The 22015-nt window shown below is 43.8% G+C and overlaps 1 protein-coding gene across 1 annotated transcript; it reads left to right on the top strand.

The window, feature by feature from the left end:
- The first annotated feature begins 11594 nt into the window (after positions 1-11594).
- FGF3 (fibroblast growth factor 3) lies at positions 11595-18459 on the top strand. Its single transcript, XM_063159407.1, has 3 exons — positions 11595-11844; positions 13598-13701; positions 17662-18459. Exons 1-3 carry the CDS (start codon positions 11595-11597, stop codon positions 17992-17994), a joined length of 687 nt encoding a protein of 228 aa, XP_063015477.1. The 3' UTR covers positions 17995-18459.
- Positions 18460-22015: the final 3556 nt, after the last annotated feature.

Raw genomic sequence — 22015 nt, 5'->3', positions numbered from 1 at the left:
GTGGTGGCTGAAAGCACTAATTAGTGATTGTTTAAAGTACTTAGGTAACGTTAACTTCGGCGCACAAGGGATGCTCTTGAGTCTGACCCCTGCTCATTCCTTTGCTTTTTGGAGCTTTGAAGACAATTGATTTTTGAAGACTGCAGGCTTCCCTGAAAATCAGGGACTAACAAGAGAGGGGACCTAATCTTGATTCAACCATTCATGCCATCCTTTAAAGACATGTTTACTTTTTCTTTTTTTCTTCTTCGGGATGTCAATGAATAGATTTTAAAGTCAGGGAATTAACCCAATGTGAAAGAGTTTAGAGCACAATTGCGTGTGGGCAGAAAATACTAATTATAAATAATCAGGCTCAAAAAAAAAAAAAAAAAAGAAGGAGAAGAAGTGAGTGCACCTTAAATAGTTGATGGGAACAGGTTAAAAAAAGGCAGGGGAAAGGTTTTCAAACCTAGTTTGAAAGCTGTGTGTGTAGAGTTACATGGGGGAGAATGTCAGTCAAAACAATTTATAGGAGAGGTAACTTGGAGCTGGCTTTTGCACATGTTGGGTCAAACAGAAGCTGCATTTTCCCTTCATAAGAACAAAGAAATGCTCTGAGAAAGACTCTAATTTACACTGGCTAAACCAGAAACCTCAGTGGTAGCCATAAAGATATCTGGAGAACATTATGGTGAAGGAGCTTCTCCCTGGCATCTTTTGGCAACATCTCCTTGGAATTTTTATTCCCAGTGGTTGTAAAGATTGTTGTCTTCACAGAATTTTGGTTACCATTTCCCCTGTAAATGTACCTGCAGCAGTGCAGTTCAGCTTGGGTTAACAGCAGCAGCAGCATCACCATGTGTGCCTCATATTTATTGGGTCTGCTCTTTCTCAGAGCTGGCTTAGATGATCTGGCCCAGCCACAACTAAGATCCCCATGAAATTCCATGAAAAATGACCTTACTCCAAACTTACTGAGCTCCATTACAGAGAATTCCCTGCTAAAAACTGTGCAATTTAGGATTAATTGCTGAACAGCTGGTGGGACAAAATTGCACTTTGCACGAATTGAAGAGGATTCTCAAGGATTTTTCTCGAAGGCTGAGTGCAGGTTGGGAGACACAGGGCATCACCAAAAAAAGGGTGGGCGTGAAATGTCCTTGCAGAAGACCTGCAAGGTGGGATAGGAGGGGATCCTTCAGATGAGATCCTGACCCTGTTTGGGGATGAGAGGTGAAAATGCAGAAGTCTGTCCATTTTCCAAGGGTATGGTTCAACCCCTCCACCATGACTGGCCTTTTTATGTACTGAAGCACACTGAAGGAGATTCTCCTGGGGATGTTCCACCCCTGGGGTTGCTCAAGGCCAGGCTGGATGAAGATCTGGGTTAGTGGAAGATGTCCCTGCCCGTGGGAAGGGGAATGGAACTGGATGAACTTTGATGTCCCTTCCAGACCAAACCATTCTGTGATTCCATCATTCCATGATACATGTAAACAAGCCAACAGTTTCTTCCCAACCAGCAAAATCTAGCTGATACTGAGATTCTGCTCTCATGCTTTGGGGACTGGGATTTCAGAACATGAAGCCGTACTTAGGTCAATTAAAAAAAAAAATCCAATGCTTCACTGTCAAGAAGCAACAGCATTTTATCTCAAATATTTTAACAACATTTTTATATTTTAACAGCATTTTTATCTCACATATATTTAAACATTATCAGGGCATCAGAACAATGGAGCAAAGCTGAGATTTGGTAATAGTTTTCTTTTAACATTTATAACCAGTTCTTAAACAGCTTCTTTCCTTTTAATTTCAGAGGATTTATTTTTTTCTGCCAAATAAAGGATTCTTTCCTTGTGGAGGAATCAGCAGAGTAACACTTGAAAGAAAAATTTTACACACTCTAAACCAAACAAATATGTGGGGATATACATATACATATACACATATTATTTTTATATATATATATATATATATTATAATCACTACTGTTTGTATCAGACAAGTGTGGCAGGAAAATCAAAATGTTGACCTTTCAGCTATAAAATGTAATTGAAATATTTTTTTGCAGCATGCCACGGTTTCATTCATATGTATGTTTGACAACAGATTTGAATGCTCTTTCTCCTTTTCATCACTGGTGTGGCTTTGCCTTCTCCAAAAGTTTATACTTCTTCTTTCAATCATTTTAAATAGAAGAGAGGGATGTGTTGAATTTCCTGTCTCTGAGTACAACATGTACTGCTAGGCTAAAATAAAGGTGGAGAGGTATTTTGATGAAAATCTCCTTTTGGGTAAACAGGGCTGCTGCTGTGGAAGGAGGCTGGCACGTGGGGGAAGATAAATGGTAAACAGCTGGAATACACTTATGGTCCTGCAAATCCAAGCTCAGGGGCTGGGTTCCTCCAATATCACAGAGTGAAATGCAGAGAGTCATTGCCAATTGCTACACAATGTCTTTTCTAAACTTTATCTGATGAAGAACTGTAAAATTAAAAAAAAAAAGTTAACATTAAAAGTTACTGAGATTAAACTGGGAAAGAAACTCACCTATGGCTAAGTTTGGATATTAGAAAGGATTCAGATATCCCTTGAAATACTCCAATGGTTGTTTACAATAGGATTAATTTTGTTCACATTGGAGAATACCTATTATGTTTCTTTAGTTTATGCCGAAGCAGCTGTCCAATTAAAGGGAATCGATCTTCTACAAAACTTGCATCTGAGCATAGCCCTGCCCACTGTGCAATAACTCCTTTGTGTTTGAGAGAGAACATGCCATGTATTTCTGACCTAGAGAGATTTGGGGGCTTTTTCCACTGTTTTTATTAATCCTTCAATTCCTTAATAAATTACCTTATCAACCCTCCATAACGGAGCGTTCCCTCCTGCAGTCCTGCAGGTCAAAGAAAGGGTTAAAAATTCCCTATCTCTATCTTGATCTCTGCTGAAAATTGTGCACAGGAATGAAATGGTTGCCAATTTGTTTGCAATGCATTCTGACTGTACGGGAGTTCTTTTCTGCCTGACAGGCAGGTGAGATCAAAGAGGTGCAGGACAAAAGGGGCTCAGCAGTGATTTGTCAGGGGACGAAAGGCAGTCCTGTCTGGGAAAGTGGCTGCAGCCCAGAACCAGCCTTCAGATCACTAACAGACTAAAGAAATCATGGCATGAGAAAAAGTACAGCAAAAAAGGTTCAAAGGTCAGTTTTATTTGGTTTGGATTATTGGTGCCTCCTTTCAAACCAAAGAGCAAGAAGGGGGGAAAAAAGAACAGGCTAATAACCTTTGTTATTGTCCAGGAAAAAAACTCTTTTGTACACATTGCTCGGGGATTGTCTGTAATTAAAATGCTGTTGTTAGATCCAGGACCTGATTCTGCAAAAGTTTTACTCATGTGAGTAATTCTCCATTGCATGAATAGTCTTGTGGGGCTGCTCACGTGAATAAAGATTACTTCCATGACAAAGACTTTGCAAGTTCGGGCATTACACACGGGCAGGGGCTGCAGGTGTGCCTGTGTCTGTGTTTGTGTGTCTGCTCAGAGGTGGGTGTCCTTTCTGGGCAAAGAAGAGATTTTAATGAGTGACCTGAAAAAAAAAGTTATACATTTGAAACCTCAAAATTTCAGAAAAAAGCAAATAATTCTTTATCACTGTGTGCATTCTGCTTCAGGAAAATTTGGGGATTATAAAACCCACTGTTCTCTTTCAGTCCAGATGTTTGTCTGACAATAACTTCACTGATTTATCTCAGAGGAGCCCTGTGAACCAAAGTTATCCAAAGAAATATCTCAGAAAAATAGTCCAAGATTCACTTTTGAGGTACCACAGGTATCAGTTCTTAAGGAGCAATGTTGCACTCAGATGTAGCTGGAGCACAGCCCCAGGATCATCATTCATAAATGAGTGGGCAAAATGCTCCTGAGACAAACAGGTGATGGTGCCCTGGACCTCAAGTGGGTGATCTGACTTCTTCACATTTCAATTTACCCTTCTTCACACAATAAAATATCAGAATGGGGCAGGAGGAAGAAATGCTCCTGGGATGGGAACCTCAACTGGTCTGTGCAGGCAGTCAGTGGGTTTAGTGGTTAAGTGTTAAAATCAGAGGACAAGTGATTTCAGAGGAGGAAATAAACCTGAACGTTTCCACAGACCCTTTTTTCCTTCTTTTTGTACTTTTTAATTTTTGAGGTGGTCTATTAAGGCCAAATGACTGGATTATCAGGGAGACATTCATGGCAAAAAACACCCATTGGAGAAAGCAGTGCTCAAACATAAAGATACAAAAGAACACAAATAAGTGCTGACTCTGCCTCCTGTAACTCACTGAAGAATGGATTCTGACAGATGCATCAATTCTTTTTAAGTGATCCACAGGAAGAACTCTGCTCTGTACATACCTGCCAAAAAAAAAAGGTCTTAGTAAAGCTCTCTAACATGCCACATCTATAGGATGCAACTCATCTTTCCTGGGAGTCTCTGATTTATTCTTCTCTCAAATAAATCATCTTTACTTACCAGTCAGTCATCCCAGAGAGATGAGAGAAAGCAGATTTTATATTTATACAACATATGTATGTTTATCTTTTATTTACAATCATTTATATTCACATTTACATTTACATTTACTTTTTTTTTTTTGATCATTTTGCTAATTTGGGTCACCACTTCTATGATATTTTTCTGAGGACAGGAGAAACTGTAGAAGACTGTCTCAGATTAGAAAGTGCACTAAAACACTGTTCAATTATTGAAACTCCCTCTTTATGTTACAGGTGAAAAATACACCTTCTAGCATCTCAGGAGGCTGAATTGGGTTGAAACAAGAGACCCAAATTGTCTTATCTACTCCATTCTTTCTTAGATGCACTGTCTTAGGTACAGGATATCTAGAACATGGTATTAATCAGTTGATTAGTACTGTAATTAGTAATTAATGGAACTGCTATGAAAAAAAAATTTGTTAAGTGCTGCAGAAGAGCACCAGAGGAGCTGAGGCCACACCTGCAAACGTGGGGTCACCAGTGGCAGAACAGGACAGGTGAATTCCTCATTGTTGGCTTGACTTGTTCTTTTAAGTAGTAGGACTTCTGCTGCCACAAAATGGGGGCGGGGGGAAGATGAAGACAGGTAATATATGTTTTATTCTCAGCAGAAGAAAACATGTTTCATTTTCATGAAGAACATTTTCATATTTCCTCTATGGAGTTCCAGGTCTTGCAAGAGAGATTTTCAATCCCCCTGTGGGATTAAATGCCCCCTGTGGGAAGGGTCCATATCAAGTGGAGGCCACTTTCCTGCTGGCTTGGCTGAGCCCCAGAGCCTCATCCCACATTCTCCTTGGCTGCAGACCTTCTGGAGAGGAGCAGAATGACCCTGATACCATCCCAAGCCTCTCCAGGTGTGTCCTGAGCGCTTCCCACCTGCCCCAGAGGCGGAACAGAGAGGTCATGGCCACTGTGATAAACCCAGTAATAACCAGAGAGGCCTTAGGGACATGGGCTCCAGAGAAAAATTCCATATTTGTACACCCAGGAGTTATTCATGGCTCCAATTTGTGTCCCACCCAGGCTCTGAGAGATAAATGCAGGGAGTACAAAAGGGAAATATCCTTTCAGCTTGTTCCTCTTCGCACTGCACCTTTCCCTTTCACCATTTCTCTGTGGCATCCTGGTTTGTGTGGTGCAGGGACACATCTGGGAACATTCCCCTGGGACTTCCTCACCTCTTCCCCTGTGGGAAAAGAGGAATTCTGCTGAAATTCATCTAAGCTACTAACTTTCTGTTTCTGTTGTTCTCTCCATCAGCTTTTATTTTAGATTTTAAAATCACACAGCCTTTCCTAGCCTGTATTTTTCCTGATTCCTTGGCCTCTTGGAGATAGGAGGAACTTTAAGACATTTTGCATCATGGCCTTCTGAGGACAGCATATAACCATGGGTGGGATTTTTGGGAAAACTCCAGTGTATGATGCAAACCTTGATCTGAAGAGGTCTTCCCAGAAGATTTTAAATGCAGCAGTTGCTGATCTTCATGGTGGAGTGGATCATTCCTGGCACCAGTGTTCTCTCCTCCAGGGACAAATGTCCATGCATTTGGACCGTGCATGTCCACGCCATTGTCCGTGCCATGTCCATGGCATTTCCCTAAGGCAGCCACTTCCAGGTTTTATCCTAGGCCTGACCCCTGTGCCTGTCATCTGATTTTGCAAAGTGTTGATCCAGGCACAGCTTGGAGAAAGAGAGAGATCTTTTATCTCCAGGTAACTCAATTCCCAAGGATCTGCAGGGCTGAGTGAGATCCTAACAAACCTCTGATTTGCGAAAGCAACGGGGGGATAAATTCTAAAAGTAGTAGGAGATTCGTCTGAGATCTGTCCTTCAGGCACAAAGTGCAATTCCATCGTGGATATGGGCCAGATATTTCTCCCAGGTACACCAGGCTCCTGTGTAAATCAAAAGAAACTCCTTGATTTCAAAAACATGTGCTGTGTTACCAAAAAAAAGGGAGTAAAGTTTTTCCTGGCTATCAAGTTTTTCAGGCCGTTAAGTAAGGATTGAGATATCAAAGGTGTGAAACAGGTATGCTGACACAGTCTCCAGGTTACCCCCAAGTTCCCTTTCTATTGTTTTTGCACTCCCTTTCTCCTCTTCTGGACTACCCCTTATCTTTGTGTTTGATTGTTTTCGAGGCTGTAGTTTACAGTTCTGCATGAGTCTGAATATCCCCATTGCAGCCTGCTTTGAGCCTGCCCCAGACCTGTCCCAGCCACCTGACAGTCATCTAAACCTCACCATTGCACATTTTTCTCTGTTAATTTCTTCTACTGTTTCCTTTGTGGCTTGTGTTGAAAAGGAGTAAGCAATAGAGGGTAAAAAGTTTTTCCTCCTTTAATGTTGCTGCATTCATTGTTTTGAATATTTTCATTCAGTAAACCATTAAGAGATTATCAGAACACGACAGAAAATAATTTTTTTGGTAATAAGATTGGGCCTGACCTAAATTCACTGGCATTAAAGAAAAGGCTCTTAGTGAATTCCATGGACTTTAAATGAAGGATTAATCCCTTGGTCCTCAGACAGAGAAAAAATTCCTACCAACCTTGGTAGGAATTTAGTAGGAGTAAGGAATTTAGGCACTTGCATATTGAAATATTAATAACGGCAACAACAAAAATAGATCTCAATTATATAATGTTTTAACCAAAATACAGAAGATCAAAACTTGTAAACTAGTTTACTGTCTGAAGGGCAATATAGCACTAGCTCATGTAGTATGTGTAGAATCAGCTGTGTCATCCTAAAGTCCTCAGATAGTTTGTTCATGAAGTGCAAAGAAAAGTTACTATAAAAGTGAAAAACATTTCATATGAGTGGATAAAGGGGAAAAATATTTTATGTGTTTAACATTTCATTTAGGGCTTTCTTTCTGCGCGCTTTCATTGGAAATTACCTATATCTCATTCTCCCCACCTGGAAAAGCAACCTGAACTTCAGAAGCTGTGAATTTCCTCTCAGGAACTTTCCTCCTCCTGCATCCTGCTTTTGGGGAGCCACCAGCGCCCAACACAATAAAGAGCACTGCCCGCCCCTATGGACCGGGATAGTGGATGCTGTGTGGTCTGGAAAGTCATTTAAACAAGATTATATTGTTGGCGGGGTGCAGGGTCACCCCGCCAGGACAGCACAAAGAAAACAAAATACAGCCGAATGAAATCAATTGGATTTTCGGGGCTCCTCCCGGTGCCAGCAGGTGTGCGTGGGCCGCAGCAGGGCGGGGAGGAGAGCCCCGCTCGGAGGATGCCATCAGCGCATCCCAAACCGCGCCTGCTTCCTCGGCACCTTCCCACGCTCCGCAGCGGATCCGGGATGCATTTTTAATTGGAGAAGGAGAAGATTTTTTTTTTTTTTTCCCTGCTGGGGGCTCCACCCACCGCCTCGGTATTTATTGCTCTACAAATTGTGACTTCCTTCTCCTTCGAGTAACGGGCCGGTCGTAAATCAGCGCTGGGAGCGGAGGAGCAGCAGCACATCCTGATTTACAGCCCCATCGCTGCGAGATGGGTGTTTGGGGAGTTTATTACAGCTTAAAGTTGGCGCTTTCAAAGTTTTGCCCTTTTTTCTTTAATGTTCACGCTTAGGTAATACTTAAATAAAAATTGTGTCTCCATAAAGATCTTAAACGACCGAATATATATATAATATTATATATATATATATATATTTCAGAACATAAATATATCCGAATATATATAAAATATATTTTATATATAGTATATATACATATATTATATATATACATATATATAATATATATGTATATATATACTTATATATTATATATGTGTGTATATATACATATATATTATATATATGTGTATATATACATATATACTATGTATATGTGTATATATATACATATATATTATATATTTGTATATACATACATACACATATATATTTTTTATATATATGTATATACACACATATATATATTTTATAAATATATTCCTTCTCAGAGGGCAATTAGCTCAGAGTATGAGTGCTTCACGTGCTTGCAAGGACAAAAACTGCCTCTCTCTCAAATATTCGCTTTCACCCAATGGCTCTGCAGGAGAAACTCTTGGTTTATGGCTGAACTGAGAGAAGCCTTCGAAATACTCCGTTAGCAAAAAAAAAGAAAAAAAAAAAAATCAGATCCCTACCGCGTTCGATTTATCATCACACACTTCCAGCGAATTAGAAGATCATTATCAGCCGTAATTCTGATTTAGTTAGGTACGGTCTAGAGCCTCTTCTCCCCCCACCACGTGAAGTGACAGACTCGAACCGCTCTCTGATTATTACTTTGGGGCTACAGGGAGCTCTGGGGGCATAATTAAAAATATTTCCAGAAAGACTCGGTGGACCACATCTGACGTCGCAGGCCCCGTTAGAACCAGACCACATCAAAGGGACCCTTTTTGTTTTCAGAAATGGTCACCAGACAAACTTAAAATATACAAGAGTTTGGCTTATGTTTTATTGTAGAGATGTCTGAGCGGAGCGAAACGACTTTGGGAGTGCTGCTCCGGGTGGGACGGGGTAGTTAGGGCCCTTTGATATTTCCGTGGGGGTCGGGTGGGTCTCATTTGAAAAGGGGACCATTAATGATGGACCTGTGAGTGTTCCCGTCCCTAACAAGCGGAATCCACATCGCTCGGGAAGCCCGAGATGCCCAGGGCGGAAAGATTTGCGGCTGATGGCGCTAATTATGAAAATGTGATCAAGATGGAAACAATTTGAGCCAAAGTCATTAGCGTGTTACTCTTCCACCCACCGGTCTTTGGGGTTTATCGCTGCGGCGGGGGGCGGGAGGAGGATCCTGCGGGATTGGCGTGGGGCTTTTTGCAGAGCGCTAATGAAAATGCCCTGCGAATCCCGAGCCGGAAAACGTCAGATGCGCATCCACGGGGCGATGCACCAGGCTCGGGACAGAGCCCGGGTTTGCTCTTAGGAGATCGCTGTAATTACTGTCAGTAATTGCGCTTTATCTTCTCTTCAAGCGGTGCCGGTGAAAGCACCTTTCAGGAGACTCGTGGCACGCCAAGAGTTATTTTTCTGTTGCCACAGTTGTCTCGTAGCCCGTCAGAGGTTACGCGTACCCAGGAGACGATTTACGGAGCATCCCCGAGAGGAAGGTTTTCCACAGAGGTTCTTCTTTTGGGAGAGACTGGCGGATTTGGCCCGCAAGCAACACCCCTCACCCCATACACTCCAAAACTGGGGTCCTGCACGTTTAAGATTTTCATTTCTTTACTTGCATACACTGCTTTTTTAGCTTCCAATGGATACACCGGGACCACACGGCAGTGGCATTGTAGGAGAACAGCAATAAAGAATTAATTGTACAAACATTTATCATCCCCAGATCAAACTCTCCTTGTGAGGCTGGGGCTTAACTTGCGGAGAAGAAAAGGGGGAGGAAGGGTGGTAATGGCGGAGAGGGTGCTTGGGGGTTTTTTTTGTGTGTTTCCTTTTATTCCAGACGACTGTATAATGAAAATCCTTTTAGCCTTGAAGAACTACTAAATATTAAGCACAGCTTAAAACAGGGAGTAGCTTTCGAGACGGTTTCGTCCTCCTACCATTCCTTTTAGGAAAAGGTCGTACCCCTTCCCTTATTTTCCTGCTAGTAAAAGCTTCCCTTTTAAAAGAAGTCTTTAACGTGTAAGAAAATCCCCCTGCTCTACATAGGAAGGTATTTAAAAAAATTTATAGACCTCTTCATGTTCGCCAGTTCCGGGAAAATAAAAAATTACATTGATCAAGGTCAAACGCTCGAATTGTGACGTGACTCACTTCAAAGGTGCATTTGTGTGCCCTTCGAGCACATTAATACTAATTATCTCTCAAACACTTCCCCAAAACTCCTACTGCCTGTTTCAGATGCAAATCTAATTAACGAGCTGCCTTTGAGGAGCACGCAGGGACAGCGTAATTCACGGAGCTGTTGAACCTTTTGCCTTCTTTTATATTTATTTATAGGTAGCTCCATCCTCTTTTGAAAGCGTAGGCAGTGGTGTGAAGCGACAGGGTAGCGAGGGCAGCTCCGCGCCAGCTAATGAGACTTTCCAGGAGTCAAGGAAAAGGATTAGCCACGACTTCTTGCGAATGCGCTCGGGGATGTACATCAGAACACTCGCCTTCCTTTGCCTAAGTTAATTTGGGAATGATTAAATCGTGAAAGCTCTATCTAAACAACGCCTAACAGTCCCTAAGAGCGAGCTGAATGATTTGGGAATGGCTGTCTGTGCTGCTCACCGGGGGCAGAGCAGGGCACCCGCACACGCACAGCGAATCCCGACTGCGAGCCCGGGGGTTCTCTGCCCCCAGCGCCTCCCGGCGAGCCGGGACCCGCACCCCTCCTCACTCCTCTGCCTTTAACACTCCCCAAAGCCTCCTCCCGAGGATGGAGCATCATCATCATCCCCGACCATCCCCATGCTCGGCTCGGCGGAGGCTCCGCGGGGCGGGCGGCCCCCGTGCGGGGGTGTGCGGTGTGAGAGAGAGAGGGAGAGACGGAGATGCTGTGTAATTTTATCCACGCTGCACTCTGGGAGTTCACACGAGACTGATACCTTTTGCCTCCTCTCTGCTCCGTATCAATTGGTCGTAGATCAGGCTATTGTTGCAGGAAGCTCCTTTTATTTCTATGCTCTGTCGATCAACTATTTTCCCCGCAGTCTCCTGCCGAAATTCAGCGGCACCCTCCTTCTCTCCCTCCCTCCCTCTCTCTCTCCCTCCTTGCCTCTCTGTCTCACGCATGCCGTCTGTCTATCTGGGAATCCAAGGAGAAGGCTGATCACGGCAGCTGCGTGTAACACAAACAGCTGGGACTCTTCGGTGCCCTTTGCCGATGTCTATTGATTTAAGTAAATCTGAGACAGATAAAAGGGCCCGGATCGAGGCTGATAAAGCCCCGCCGATGCTGCGCGGCTCGCAGCAGCGTGCGCTCGGCATCTCCGGAGCGCTGCTGGCAAGACGCCTTTAATGGGAGCCCTGGTGCCTCTCGCTGCGAGCCTCGCTCTCCCCGGCAGACCCGGCGCCGCGGCCACCATGCCACGATGGTTATAACGTGGATCCTGTTCCTGGCCCTGCTGCAGGAGCCGCGCTGCCCGGGCCGGGCCGCGGCCGTGCCCGAGCGCTCCGGAGCCGCGCCCCGGCCGCGCAGGGATGCGGGGGGACGCGGCGGCGTCTACGAGCACCTCGGGGGAGCGCCCCGCCGCAGGAAGCTCTACTGTGCCACCAGGTACCACCTGCAGATCCACCCCAGCGGCAGGATCAACGGCACCCTGGACAAGAACAGCGCCTTCAGTGAGTACCGCGCTCGCCTGGCCCGGCACCGCTGCCCCCTGGCTGGCTTTGGGGAATGGCGCTGCCCCGGCCGCTGGACGGCACCGACGGGGCGGTGGCGAAGCTGCTCCTGCCCCGCGCTGCCCGGGATTAATTGTACAAAGTTACAATTGCCTCCTCGGCGGGCACCTGGGCATCTCCCATCTGTGTCCCCCTCCCCTCCTCTCCCTTCCCCTCGGCATCCCAGGGGCCGCCCCGGTGGCTCTTTCGGACGCGCAGCTCCCCTGTCCCGGGGCTGGCAGCACCCCCGGCCCTCGAACCGGGCGGGAACGCCCTGCAGGGTGCGGGGGCCCGACGGCCGGCCCAGGGCGGCGATGCCCGCGGTGCAGGAGGAGACCCCCGAAGCCCCAATTTCCCCGACGGGGACTGCGCCCCTGCCCTGCGCAGCCCGGCCGAGCTGTCACTGGGGCTCCCTGTCCCCTGCCCGGCATCTCCCGGGCCCATCCCGGAGCCCTCTGGAGCTGCCCGCGGGTCCCCGTCCCGTCCCAGCGTGGCTCCCGCGGGGGCTAAATCACATCTGTCCCTGTGACATGTGCCGGGCAGCGGCGGTAATTAGCATGAAAGCGGATCTGTCGGGAGCGAGAGGAGGTTTGTGCGAGGGCGGCAGGAGGGAGGAGAGCGGGGCTCAGCACCGGGGGAGCCCCCGCCGCCCCAGGATGCTCAAATCCCGCCCGGTGATGGCGCACAGAGATAGGGAGACCTCAGGGATGCGTCTGAAGTCCATAAAGGAAAACCACTATTTCCTAGAGAAGTCCCCCCTAGCTGTCACGGCCCGGAGGAGGCATCCTTCAGCAGCCAACCGGTGCCTGATTCAAACCAGCTGTGCCCAACCCAGCCCAGCTCTCCCAGAGCTCCCAGCAATCCAGCTCTGCACAAGGGACTTGGAACCCAGCTCTGTCTTCAGGCTTTCCCAAAGGCAGCAGGGGGTTTGGGTGCCAGCGTCGCCTCTCGCTCTCAAGCACTCATAGAAAGCACAGAGCCATCAGGATGTGGCTGGAGAGCTGAGAGCAGGGTCTGAGCAAGCCTGATGGAGAGCCATGCACATAAAACAGCATCCTCTGGGTCATCTGTGCCTCCATGGGTGTCCTGGCACCTTTGGCCGGACATTTGGGCAGGTGTTGCACCACTTCTGCTGTTGCAGGATCCCGTGTTGGATGGCCTGAAAACGTGCTCCCTTTTAATTTGTCTCAGACAGTCATACAGCCCTTGTCTGGAGGGCAGCACTGCCTGCCTAAACCTCAAGTGCCTTTCGTGATTATGTTCATGGCAGCCTTGCTCAGGCTCACCCTCTGGAGACCTCAGCAAGGGCTTCGTCCTGAAATGGGCAGCTTTGTGACTGGCTCCAATAAGTCAAGAGCTCTTGTGTTCCTAAGCATTAAATGGGATGTAAAGTGTTTTATGCACATATAGGATTAAGTGAACCTCTAGTTCAGTGTCGGATCTTTTTCATTTTTGAAAGAGTTCAATCTCAATCAGACATCTTGGGGTTTCTTGTCCACCTTGTCTTGAACAATTCCCACATCATCCTTGCTTTGTATTGTTTCAAATAATAATAATTTCTTTGAAATAATAATAATTTCATTCATGTGATTGCCCTGATTCTTGTGTGAGCAAGTGGTAGCTGTGAGATCACACTCCTCAGGTAAGCAGCCATGCAAATGCATCTCAAAAAATTACACCTGAGCAATAACACATCTCTTAATTCTGTTTCAAGGTATTCTGGAGATAACTGCTGTGGATGTTGGAATCGTTGCCATCAAGGGCCTGTTCTCTGGCAGATACCTGGCCATGAACAAGAGGGGCAGACTTTATGCATCAGTAAGTTTTACTGAGGCCTGGCACTTGCCTGTCATTTCCTGTGGGGGAAACGGATCTAGTGGGGAGCACTGATTTCTTATAAATCCACATTTCTGGAGAAGAGTAAAGCTACAAGAGGTTTTTGCCTGGAATTCTTACAGGCAGCCAGTGAGTGTATTCTTAAAAGTGGGGAAAAAGCTGTGTTCTTACCTTCTTACTGCCTGGACAGCCGCAGGTATGTGGAATGTCAGAACGGTCCACGTTTTATATGGATCTTGGATGCCTGCAGAGACACGCCAGGTAAAGAGAGTCCACAAGTAACTGAGCATTGGTGCTGCAGGAAAGCAGCCTCCTGATGGCAGTTTCCTTGCACAGAGCTTATGGCTGGGCAGTGGAAGAATTTGCACCACTAAAAGGCACGGCTATGCAAGGAAAGCAAACAGGAGAAGGTGCTAGAAGATAAATGTGAAAATAAACACCTTATTTTACTCCTTTAACCTAATTTTTTTTCCTTAATCTGTGAGATAAAATCTGGGGTGTGCTGATATAAGCAGGAGCCTTGCCTCCTCAACCCAGACAGTATCTCCCCTGAGTGAATAAAATACTTCAGCTTAGACTTCTTCACACTCAGGGACATACCAGGGCATGTTTTGTCAGTGTGTGCCGCACACTTTATCTCCGTGCTTGAATTTCTTCCACTGTCTTTGATTACATCCCAGCAATCTTGTGATCTCTCTTTGGGCAGGACAGCCCAAACTGTGCAGTTTCCCCATGAATCCTGGGGCATGGAAGCAGGTTTGAACAGGGGAAATATGGCTGAGGTGAAATTTGCTCCCTCCTAGAAGTCATTAGATGTAATTCTGTTGATTTGGGCAGCAGGACACACCCTTGAGGGATGTGATCTTTCCCCATGAGGACCCAGCCTAGGTGACACAATCAACTCTGTCCCTCCCCAGGTTGACACCTTTAGCCCCAGCTTTTCAGCAATGCTCTGGCACTGTTTACCTCCCAGTTTCTTTAATGTGCCTCATGTGATGCTCTCTGATTAAGGGGGCTGTGTGTAAAGATGAGTGTTCTTGGCTACTGTAGAGAACCACACTGCAAATGATTTTGGCAAAGGAAAATGCAGCTGAAGAGGAATGAGGGCATGGTAGCTCTGCTTGCCAAAGTTAAGGCAGAATATTAAGCAGAAGTTAATATTCTGATTGAAATGGGTATATTTTTCAATTAACCTCCTCCATCAGTTCAGAGCCAGCATCTGCTGCAAAAAAATTATTTGGAAGGATGATTTTTTCAAGTTCTTTCTCATCTTTCTCTCTTTCTTCTTCAAAATAGGGTTTTTCCCTTCAGATTATTTGCACTGAATTAAAATAAGACTAAACAAATTCTGAGCAAAAAGCTCCTCTCCTAAAGTGCAGAAAAGCCAGGAGCAGGACAGCTCTGAGACTCCTTTTTTCCTGGATTTCTCTTTCTGGTGGTAGGAGCATCAGGCCATCTCCTGATTGTTCATTCTCTGGTTTGTTCATCTGTCATGTGCCAGAGAACATCAGCCATGGGAGGTTTCTGTGTAACTTGAAAAGATAATTTGTCCCCTTCCAGCTCAAGTTTGAGAGATTTGATTCAGGCTTGTGTTTCAGGGAATGATGCTCCATTCCAGCTTTTTTCACAGGAGCAGGAAGGGATGAGGACTCAGCTCAGGAGAAACTTCTTGTCTTTGCTTGCCTGACTTCACTGCTATCACTAGCCCAAGACCCTGTGCAAGGCCTCTGTTTAAAAAACCTGACTAATTCAGGGATAATTATCCAGGGAGCATTTTATGAAATGAAATTGGAATAACTCCATTACCCCTCACTTCACCGATTTTCCCATGTCAACAAGATGGGTTTAACAGAGTCTGCAGAATTTATCCTGTGTGATAAACCCTCCCCAGGCAGAAGGGAGGCAGGCAGCAGGACAAGCCCACCTACATCTGGTGGCTGTGTGGGCTCCAGACCCACAGCATCTGAGAGCCCTGTCCTCGCAAGGGAGGGCGCTTCCGCTGCACAGCTGGGAATCCAGGACATGTGGAGTCCTTTAAAACCTTGTTCAACCCCCATCAGAGTTTCTGGGGAGTGAGCAGCACTAAAGATGAGCTGCTCATGGGGTCTAGGGCTTCTCAGGCTATCTGTGCCCTTTCCACGCACTCCAGACAAGGAAAAATAAAACCCCACTGGGCTGGTTCCTTTCTGCCTCTGTGCTTCACGCATTTTAGATGCTGAAATCTCAATCCCACAGGTGGAGCAAGGATGGGTTTGGAGTTAAGGAAGGATGGGCAGTGTGGGAGCTCCTTTGTCTGTGCAGGTTCTGCTCCCAGGGAGGGGGAAGGAGTTCCTCACGCCAGGCTTTTGCAGAGAGCTCTCTCAGTCAAGGAGCAGGTGAAAAGGGGCAATTTTGGGCTGATCATGTGAAATGTGAGCAAGTGGGATGGGTGCATATTGTGCCTTACAGTTTGTGATGAAGGAGCAGCCTGGCATTTTGGAGGAGCACACTGCTAGGCAGAGTGTGCTTTCAATTTCATAAATTTCATAAATTTCAAGAAGGTCCATAAAGGTAGGTTTTACTGCTCAAATATCCAGTCTGAACTGGATGGAACAGACTTCAAGTGTATCTAATGACTAATACTCAAATTGAAGAGACACACTTTACATTACACTGTAGGATTTTACCTTTTCAATAGATGGCAGAGGTTGATAGGCAGCAATTAAATAATCTGTCCAGTTTCACAGCTGCATTAAATTCATAAGCACATAAAAAAATTACAGCTGAACAATCAGTAGAGCTATTCACCCCTATCCACATGCCACCTTTTTGTTTTCAGTTTGGTTTGGGGCTGCTCCCGATGGTCTTTGGTGCACAGAGTGCTCACACTGCTGACAGAGATCACCTTGCTCAGGCTCAGTGCTTCCCTCCTGCCTTCTGTTTTCTTACCAAGTGTGTTGCTGTCCTTGTCCTAAAACTGAGGAGAGTCTGGCTTAAGATTTTTTTGTCGCCACATTTCTCTTCACAGAGAAAAGCAAGGCACAATTCTTCCCAATAATATTTCTGGGTGTCACATTCTCTGAGCCTCAGAGAAAGGAAAAACAATTCTTAATCTCATTTGCTCTGCCTGTGTTTGTGCCAAAGTAGAGTGCAACTTGGAGATTGTTTATCCAGAGTGATGGGGTTTTGTTTCCGTGGCCTGTCAGGGCCAAGTGTGTGTATGTGTGTCAGGATTGTTGGGGGACAGTCACGAGATTCTGTGCAGTGGAGTGCTTGGCAGATTCAGTTTAGATGTAATGTAATACAGTATAGAATAATAATATAATATTATAATAATATATAATATAATATGATATTATATACGATATATGATATATGACATAATATAATATAATATAATATAATATAATATAATATAATATAATATAATATAATATAATATAATATAATATATCATAATGTATAACAATAGTATAATAAAGTAATTGATTAATAAATATATAATATATAATATATAATATATAATATATAATATATAATATATAATATATAATAAATTATATATTATATATTATATATTATATATTATATATTATATATTATAATATATATTATATATTATATATTATATATTATATATTATATATTATATATTATATATTATATATTATATATTATATATTATATATAGTATATAACATTGTATATAGTATATAATATAAAACATAATATATAGTATATAGAATATACTATATTGAATATAGAATATATTTACTTTTTAATATTAGATATTTATATATAATATAATATAATATATAATGATATATGATAGAATATAATAATGATATAATAAAGTAATTATTTAGCCTTCCTATAAGATGGAGTCCTGCTCATCATTCTCCCCTTTTGTCGGGGGTGCAAACATCCCCTATATTTAAATTTTCCCCCGTGTTTCCTCTCCAGGAGAGCTACAACGCCGAGTGTGAGTTCGTGGAGCGCATCCACGAGCTGGGCTACAACACGTACGCCTCGCGGCTGTACCGGAGCGTGCCCGGCCGGGCGGGCAGCCGGCGCAGAGCCAGCGCAGAGAGACTCTGGTACCTCTCCATCAACGGCAAGGGGCGACCCCGCCGCGGCTTCAAGACCCGCAGGACACAGAAATCCTCTCTCTTTCTGCCCAGGGTGCTGGACAACAAAGACCACGAGATGGTCCGGCTGTTCCACGGCAGCGCCAAATTCCGGGAGAGTCTCCTGAGGGCGCCCAGCAGGAACCAGCGCAGGAGGAGAGGGCACTGATGGAGCTCCTGGTGGGGCTGGCGGGGACTGAGAGCCTTCGGAGAGCTACCAAAGGACTCACAGCTGTGATTGTACCAGGGGCATGAACACTGACAGGTTTTATACACTCTGTGATAGAACCAAACCCCGCATCGCTTGCTTGTAGCTGTTGTAGGTTTGTTACCTGTGGGGAAGGAGATGGGAGGTAAGCTGAGGCACAGTGAAAGGTAAATCAGCTGGGTGTAATAATTCTGCAATGACATTCATGTTTTCTTTTCTTAAAAAAAAAAAAAAATTCAATATTCATTTCAAAAGTATTTTCATTCTAACCTGCCATAGGCTATTATCTCGGTGTTGCCCTCCCAGACCATATGGATATTTAACACTTACCAAATTCATGTCCACAGAGAAGATACAGTGCTTTCATGGCTCTTCTGGCCTTGAGAGGCTACATTCTTATTTTTACATAATACAGGAGTTAGAAAACTGGTGGTTTGTTTCTTTTAATTTACATATATTTATTTTTATTTTATGACCACCCATTGTCAATTATACTTTTTCCAAGACTGTCCAAGAAAAGTAGGACTGTCAGCTACTTCAAACACTTAAATAGACCTGCACATTACCAGATTATGTTTGGCCTTGTGCTCTTCATAGTTAGGCCCTAATAGTTGAGAGCTGGAAAAAGGAAAGATTGCAATGAAATAAATGCTCCATCTGAATTTAACAAAAGATCTGTAAGTTAAATCTGACATTACAGAGAAACAGACGGATTTGAATCCCATTCCTGGTCATACTGAAAAAAGAGTTCTTGTGGGCTGCTTTTGAATAGACCCATTTAAATGTGCTCATTTAAAACTAGGTAGGGAAAAATCTTCCTTTCAGAAGGAGATGAAATCTGTGAGAGAGAGAAGTAAGATGAGTTCACAGAATGAGGTGACCAAGCCTGGGTTTAGCACTGCTTACACCTCCATAAAGGTAAAACCAGAAAGGTGTTTTTATACCAAATAATGTGTTCCATTCCTTCCACCCTCCTATCTTTTCTGTAAAATTCTAAGAAAAGGAGGAAAGTATGTTTCCATAAGAAAGTCAAAGTTCCTTGATCTCCATTCTTTTTTATACTAAAATAATGTAAAAAGCCCTTTCAATGATGTACATTAAATAACGGTGCACACAGAATAGACCTAGGTTTAAAGAAGAGCAGGGAAAACCATGACCCATGGCTCCCAAATTTTCCAAAATAACAAAAAATAGTTTTTGCAAAATAACAAAAAGTAGTGATGGGATCTTCATGGAGTTAACCAGGCAGCCTCATGTCAGGAGCCACTGTGCAAAGACAAAACAGAGAGACTGAAGAGGAAGCAGAAAAATTCAGGTTTTCTCTTTGTTCACTGTCCTGCCAATCACACAGGGCCCAAACTGCTGCAGGATGCAAGGTGCCTTCTGAAAGGGAAGAAAATTAAGTTTTGCCTCCTGGGCATCAGGGCTGTTTTGGGGACACTCTTGGTTCTGCCAGCTCCCTGTCCAATTCCCAGTTGCACTTCCCACTGGAGGTGGGAGATGACTGGGCAGGAAAGGGGGATGCAGGAGCCCTCCCAGCTCTCCAGCTCCAGGAGCAAAATGCAAGGGAAGGAAAGGGTCAGCAAGAAAAGATCACATACAGCTGAAGGCTGAGAGACACTGTTTCCCTCAGGTGTAATTTCTAAATAAATAACAAAAAATATTTATTTGATCACTCTCAGATTTACTTGACCTCAACTTGTAGCAAAAGCACAATCCATTCTCAGCTTTCTCTCCCCTAAAATTGCTGTTAATGTAAAGTTAATGACTACTGTCTTCTTCAGATGTTTTTGATAGACCTGATGGTCTGAAGAAAATGACCAAACTCATGTTTCCCGTGACACGAAGATGCATCTTCACCCCTGCTCCAAGTCCATTTCCTATCAAACCTTTGCTCTTCGCTCCCAGCTTTTCTCAAGGCCAAGGGTTTTTTTGTGCCAGCTGTATCCCTTTCTTTGCAGCACCTCTGCTGTTACCATTTTTCCCCTTGTTCTTTTCTCCTGCCTCTCTTTTCCAGATGGCCCAGCTCCCTACCATAAAGGATCAGCAGTGTGTGATACAGGAATATCACTAATTACAAAACACCTTCCTACTCCTGCCTTTGTTTAGAGCTGTATTTCATGCTTGTGGGAATACTGTTTTAACAATTTTTCCATAGGAAATCACAACAAAGTTAAGCTTAACACATGAATTAAATTCTTATTTCGGTGTTAGTTTTTGTCCCAGCAAAGCCTAAAATGCTATCACTGTAAAAGAAAAGAGAAGAGAGACGAAAGAAAAAATAATTAACTCATTGGACACAATGTCATTCTAACTACTGTAGGTAAGTGATGATTTTCACATCAACCTAAAACAATTTCATCCACATTCTTAGGATTTTTCTTTGCTCAGTCTCATTGCAGCAATTCAAAGGAGATGGCTATGGGATTTGGCTTCTTTTTTTTTTTTTTCTATCTTTTAAGAAACATTAATGTTCTTGTTGAAATGCTTTTCATTACAGACATTCATCGCTTAATATTCTTTTAGCAACCTTGAATTCCACAGTTCCCAGACACTGACAGCCTGAAATCCTATTCATGACAATGATCCCAGTAGTATTTTATATCCCATTTCATTCATTTTGACCAGAACCACAGTGGATACCTTAGAGGAGGAAGTATATTTGAGCTATTTTCTCCTTAGGATTAAAACATCAAGAAGTATCTCCTCTCTTAAAAGTTCCTTGAATGAATCCACACCTTTCCATTGTACAGGATTTTTTTTCTTTTGTGTTTTTTGAGGAAGATGCAAACTTTACCCCTTTGGAGGCTCCAGAGTTTCTGCAAACTTCAAAAACTTCAGAGCACAGAGCTACTGCTGTTCTCACCCTGGTGCCAGGAGAGGATGCTCACCACAATTTCATTTATCCCTTTCTGCTCTGGATGACCCTGCTTGGATCCTTGGACCCTCCAGGGCTCCCACCCACCAACCTGTCTGTGATTCAGTGATCAGCTGTCCTTAATTCAAACTGATTATTGGTTTGGAGTCCAGCTCCCTCTCCCAGCCCCTCTGATTTCTCTCCATTCACCAAGGCTGCTCAGTTTGGGATCAGCAGTTCTCCAGCCCTCTCCAACCATCTGCTGTACTAACTTTCTTTTCTCTCCCTTGAATTCACTTTCTCCCCATTCAGTAGAGCTGCCCAATTGGAAGGTATGAACAAGAATGGAGCAGCTGGTGTATGTACTTCCAAAAATTGTCTTTTCAGGTTGCTCTTCTGCACCATCTCTTTCCCACACTCTACAAGGTTCCTCTTCTTCATCCCCTTCACCTCCTCCCCATGGCAAAAAATCTTTCCATTTGTGCCATTTCTAACACTTGTAGAACCATTTCCTCAGAGTTTTGTACTTTTAAAAAAACATTTTTCTGCAGAAATTGTAAAAATTATGCAATTTATTTATTTATTTTTACTTTTCCACTCACTGACACATTACTCAAACAGGGCTTGAAAGTCATTATCTTTTCATGAGGTAAAGGACAGTGAATTGAGGGATTTTGGCAAAATTTTCATTTACTTGGTTCCAGACAGAAGACACACACCCTGGTCTGTGACTTCTTGATTTATATCTGGAGCAGATTTTTAGTTCTAAAAAAATTTTTAGCCCATCATATCTCTGTTCACCAACCTCATGTAAAATATCCTGGCCTTTGGTGTTTGTGTTGGGACTTTTGTGGCTGTCTCTTGGTAAAAAGCAAGAGCTGTGCTTGAAACATGAACAGCTCCCCCATGCCAAAGAACTAAGCCAAAAGGCAGGAATTGTTACCCAATTTACTCACACCTTTTTTTCTCCACTTTCTAAGCATGGATTTCCCTTCTCTTTGACCATCAATAATTTGTCATCCTGAGATTATATTCTGGCAATTCTGTGATATTTCTGGCTCTTTGCTTCACCACTTTATAGAGGTCTGATATTGGCTTCTACGAGCCCTGCTCCTGTTTCCTGTT

This window comes from Melospiza melodia, chromosome 6 (genome assembly GCF_035770615.1).
Source record: "Melospiza melodia melodia isolate bMelMel2 chromosome 6, bMelMel2.pri, whole genome shotgun sequence".
NCBI classification, from domain to species: Eukaryota; Metazoa; Chordata; class Aves; order Passeriformes; family Passerellidae; genus Melospiza; species Melospiza melodia.
The sequence above is the reverse complement of the archived record's forward strand: the minus strand, read 5'-3'. Positions and strand labels throughout refer to the sequence as shown.

What these genes read in the sequence shown, in the direction of transcription:
- FGF3 (XM_063159407.1), top strand. Translation starts at nt 11,595, where the DNA reads ATGGTTATAACGTGGATCCTGTTCCTGGCCCTGCTGCAGGAGCCGCGC. An exon ending in GGACAAGAACAGCGCCTTCA is followed by an intron (nt 11,845 to 13,597) that starts GTGAGTACCGCG and finishes TTCTGTTTCAAG; the next exon opens with GTATTCTGGAGATAACTGCT. An exon ending in GGGGCAGACTTTATGCATCA is followed by an intron (nt 13,702 to 17,661) that starts GTAAGTTTTACT and finishes TTTCCTCTCCAG; the next exon opens with GAGAGCTACAACGCCGAGTG.